Source organism: Microcebus murinus, chromosome 3, assembly GCF_040939455.1.
Source record: "Microcebus murinus isolate Inina chromosome 3, M.murinus_Inina_mat1.0, whole genome shotgun sequence".
Taxonomy (NCBI): domain Eukaryota; kingdom Metazoa; phylum Chordata; class Mammalia; order Primates; family Cheirogaleidae; genus Microcebus; species Microcebus murinus.
This window is the reverse complement of record NC_134106.1, coordinates 112559704-112564470: the sequence shown is the minus strand read 5'-3', so window position 1 is coordinate 112564470 and position 4767 is coordinate 112559704. Positions and strand designations below refer to the sequence as shown.

The 4767-nt window shown below is 39.8% G+C and overlaps 1 protein-coding gene across 1 annotated transcript; it reads left to right on the top strand.

The window, feature by feature from the left end:
- Window positions 1-441: 441 nt before the first annotated feature.
- Window positions 442-2844, top strand: TLR10 (toll like receptor 10). The gene is given in 7 exon segments (XM_012753891.3): window positions 442-1263; window positions 1265-1364; window positions 1367-2305; window positions 2308-2416; window positions 2418-2512; window positions 2515-2707; window positions 2709-2844. Coding segments are annotated over 7 exon segments (2394 nt in total).
- Window positions 2845-4767: the final 1923 nt, after the last annotated feature.

Sequence of the window (4767 nt, the reverse complement as noted above, 5' to 3'; positions counted from 1 at the left end):
GGTGGCTCACGCCTGTAATCCTAGCTCTCTGGGAGGCTGAGGCAGGCGGATTATTTGAGCTCATGAGTTCGAAACCAGCCTGAGCAAGAGCGAGACCCCGTCTCTACTACAAATAGAAAGAAATTAATTGGCCAACTAATATATATATAAAAAATTAGCCGGGCATGGTGGCGCATACCTGTAGTCCCAGCTACTCAGGAGGCTGAGGCAGAAGGATCGCTTGAGCCCAGGAGTTTGAGGCTGCTGTGAGCCAGGCTGATGCCACAGCACTCACTTTAGCCTGGGCAACAAAGTGAGACTCTGTCTCAAAAAAAAAAAAAAAATCCTTCAGAATTTAACAAACCATATAAAAACCTAACATCGTATGCTATCTTTCTAGGGTTTTGAACTCATCTGTATCATCTATGTGAGGAAACCAGTTGTAAAATACTTGGAAATGCAATGAGACTTATCAGAAACATTTATGTATTTTGTAGTGTTGTTCTGTCTGTGGAGGGCTGGGTGCCAAAGCTGCCGGAAGAAAGGGATGTGACTACCAACTGCTCTAATGTGGCTCTAGGAAAGGTTCCCACAGACACAACCCTTACCACAACCACACTGGATTTATCCTATAATCTTTTGCAACTTCAGAGTTCAGATTTTCGTTCTATCTCCAACCTGAAAGTTTTGATTCTATGCCACAACAGAATTCAAGAGCTGAATATCACGATCTCTGAATTCAACAAGGAGTTAAGATATTTGGATTTGTCTTTTAACAGACTGAAGATTGTAACTTGGTATTCACTGGCAAGTCTCAGACATTTAGACCTTTCTTTTAATGACTTTGAGACCATGCCTACTGGTGAAGAAACTAGCAACATGTCATTCCTGGAAACCCTGGGTTTGAGTGAGGCAAAAATACAAAAATCAGATTTCCAGAAAATTGCTCATTTGCATCTAAATACCATCTTCTTAGCATTGAGAACTCTTTCTCATTATGAAGAAGGTAGCCTACCCATCTTAAATGCATCAATACTTCACATTGTTCACCAACAAATGTAAATTTCTGTTCTTTTGCATGATAGAATCAAGACTTCAAAAATATTAGAAATGACAAATATAGATGGCAAGAGCAAATTTGTCAGTTATGAAATTCAACAAAATCTTATTTTAGAGAATGCCAAGACATCTACTCTGTTACTTAGTAAAGTTGATTTACTCTGGGATGACCTTCTCCTTCTCTTCCAATTTGTTTGGCATTCATCAGTGGAATACTTCCAGATCCAAAAATGTGGCTTTTCGAGGTAAGGTTTCTCTTGACCACAATTCATTTGACTACTCAAATACTGTACTGAGAACTATAAAACTGGAGCATGTACATTTCAGAATTTTTATATTCCACAGGGTAAAATCTACTTGCTTTTTACCAAAATGGATGTAGAAAACCTGACTATATCAAATGCACAAATTCCACACATGCTTTTCCATACTTATCCTACAAGATTCCAGTATTTAAATTTTGCTAATAATATCTTAACAGATGACAGGTTTAAAAGAACTATCCAATTGCCTCATTTGAAAACTCTCATTTTGAAGGGCTATAGACTGGAGAGACTTTCCTTAGCGAGTGGCTTTGCTAACAATACACCCTTGAAGCACTTGGATCTGAGCCAAAATCTATTACAACATAAAAATGATGAAAATTGCTCATGGCCAGAAACCTTGGTCACCATGAACCTGTCATCCAATAAATTCACTGATTCTGTTTTTAGGTGCTTGACCAGAAATATTCCAATACTTGACCTAAATAATAACCAAATTCAAACTGTCTCTAAAGAGATCATTCATCTGAAGTCCTTACAAGAGCTAAATATTGCATTTAGTTTTCTAACTGATCTCCCTGGGTGCAGTTATTTCAGGAGACTCTCAATTCTGAATATTGAAATGAACTTAATCCTCAGCCCATCCCTAGATTTTTTTCAGAGCTGTCAGGAAGCTAAAACTCTAAATGCAGGAAAAAATCCATTCCAGTGCACCTGTGAATTAAGAAATTTCATTCAGCTTGAAAAATATTCAGAAGGCATGATGGTTGGATGGTCAGATTCATACATCTGTGAATATCCTTTAAATCTAAAAGGGACTAAGTTAAAGGACATTCATCTTCCTGAATTATCCTGCAACACAGCTGTGTTGATTGTTATCATCATGGTTATTATGCTAGTTCTGGGGATAGCTGTGGCCTTCTGCTGTCTCCACTTTGATCTGCCCCAGTATCTCAGGATGCTTGGTCAGCAGACACAAACATGGCACAGGGTTAGGAAGACAGCTGAGAACAACTCAAGAGAAATGTCCAATTTCATGCATTTATTTCATACAGTGAACATGTTTCTCTCTGGGTAAAGAATGAATTGATCCCCAATCTAGAGAAAGAAGACGGCTGTCTTGATTTGCCTTCCTGAGAGAAACTTTGACCCTGGCAAGAGCACTGGTGAAAACACCATAAGCTTCATTGAGAAAAGTTGTAAGTCCATCTTCGTTTGTCTCCCGACTTTGTCCAGAGTGAGTGATGCAATCATGAACTCTACTTTGCCCACCACGACTTCTTCCATGAAAATTCTGATCATATAATTCTTACCTTACTGGAACCCATTCCATTCTACTGCATTCCTACCAGGTATTGCAGGTGGAAAGCTCTCACGGAAGAGAAAGCATACTTGGAATGGCCCAAGCTGCTATTGGCTTTGAGCTGCTGTTAATGTTAATGTACCAGACACCAGAGAAATGTGTGAATTACACACATTCACAGAGCTGACTGAAGAGTCCTGAGGTTCTTCTGTCTCTCTGATGACAACAGACTGCCTATGAAACCCCTGCCACTAGGGAAATTGCAGCCACATACACTGTTGGGCTATAAATTGATACAACTTTTATGATGGCAATTTGGCAATATCTGTTAAAATAAAAAAAATTGTTATCGCCTTCATAACAGTTCCTGGAAGGAGTTCTAATAATATATCCTACAGAAACACCTACATGGATTTGCAAAGGTTTATGTAAAAAATCCAGCATTGTTTATAAACGTGAAAAATTGAAAACATCCCAAATGTCCACAAAATGAAGATAGATTCAATAAATTGTAGTACATTAACGTAACAGAGTATTACATAGCCATTAAAAAGAATGAGGCAGTTGTATATTTATTGGTATGGGAAAATTATGTTAATATGTTATTTTGTACATTGAAATAAGAGTCTAAAGGAATCTGCAGCAGCACATGGGTATAGTGATGGTGGTTTAGGTCTGGGAGGTTTGGATTACAGGGAGTATTTTATTTTCATTTTATATATTTCTATAACATTTGAATTGTTTAGAAGGAATCTATCTTTTGTAAGTAGAAAAAACAATAAAGATAATTTTTAAAGCCCACATCCTACTCATTTTGCTTGAGTCTCCCCTTCTAGTCTCATAGATCCACAGGAAGAAAACATGTACTCCTAAATTTTGCAAAATTATATTTCAAAAAGAAGCATCATGTCACATCCCTCATTAGAAAAAAGTTTTTTTTTCCTTTTATTTCATATTATGGAGGTACAAATATTGTTAGGGTTACAAATATTGCCCCTGCCCCCCCCACCCCCCATGTAGAAAAAAGGTTTTGTTGCTTACCCACATGACAAAGGAAGAGAACATCACACTCTTAAGAGCTGTCACCGATCTCCTCTCCCCTCCTTGTGTCCACCCTCAACCCCTACAAGCTGTCGGCTCTTCCCCGAACACTGAGTGCCCTTTCGCACCCCCAGAGCCTGCCTTTGACATCGCGTTTACCTGCAGGGCCTTCTCCCCCTTGTTTTGTTCAGGAAATCTTACCTTACTTCAAGGCACAATACAAATGTCAACTCCTCTTTGAAATCTTCCTCACTCCTTCCCCTAAGCATGATGCTCCTCGATTCTCTTTAACACTCTGGATGTATTTCTACCACCCAGCGGATTATGTGCATTTGCAAAGTTTCCATTTCTCACTGGACTGGGGACTCCTCAAAGACAAAGACAGACTCACATCACCCGTCTCAGCAGCAGCCCCTGGTGCGGAGAAGGCACTTGGTGAATGTTTACGGGCCGGATGTTGGGTTAGCTAGAGGGACTGAGTAAGGACTCAGCTGGCTTCAGGATAGTGGAATTTCAAGGCACATGCTGAGAAGCTGGGGAGGAAGAGCAGGAATAGGTCAAACTCAGGTGAGAAGACAATCCAGGATTGAAAGATTCCTAAATATAGCTGGAGTCGTGAAATTGCCAATATTTCATTGCTCTTCACCTATAAAAACATCTATTTTTTCTCAATCTAATCTCCTAATAGATTAAAGCTGGATTCTATATCTACTTTATTTCCTTATAGTTTGTGGTCTTATGAATTCCTCATGCTAGTAGTTCTATTAGAAACTGTACTCCAGAAGGCCACCAAGAGGGTAGGGAGAAGGCTGGTGTCGATCTAGAAAGCAGGTTGCACTACCATTCAGCTGGTAGTGAGGGTCTCTCTGTCTCCTCCCTGGTGAGCTGTGTTCTGTCTGGCAGGAGGAGAGCCCACAGTGCATGGGGCAGAGCTGGGGACAGTGCCCGTCTGGGGGCTGTGTGACTCTGGAGGAGCGAGACAGATTCTCCACGAGGGTTTATAAATCTTGAGTAAATTACTCAGTGTGAGGCTTTCACCTTTAAAGATTAATTAACTGGGAACATGCAAATAAGGTAACATTAGTCACTAGGATTCGGTTATTTCATGGTAGAATCCTCAGG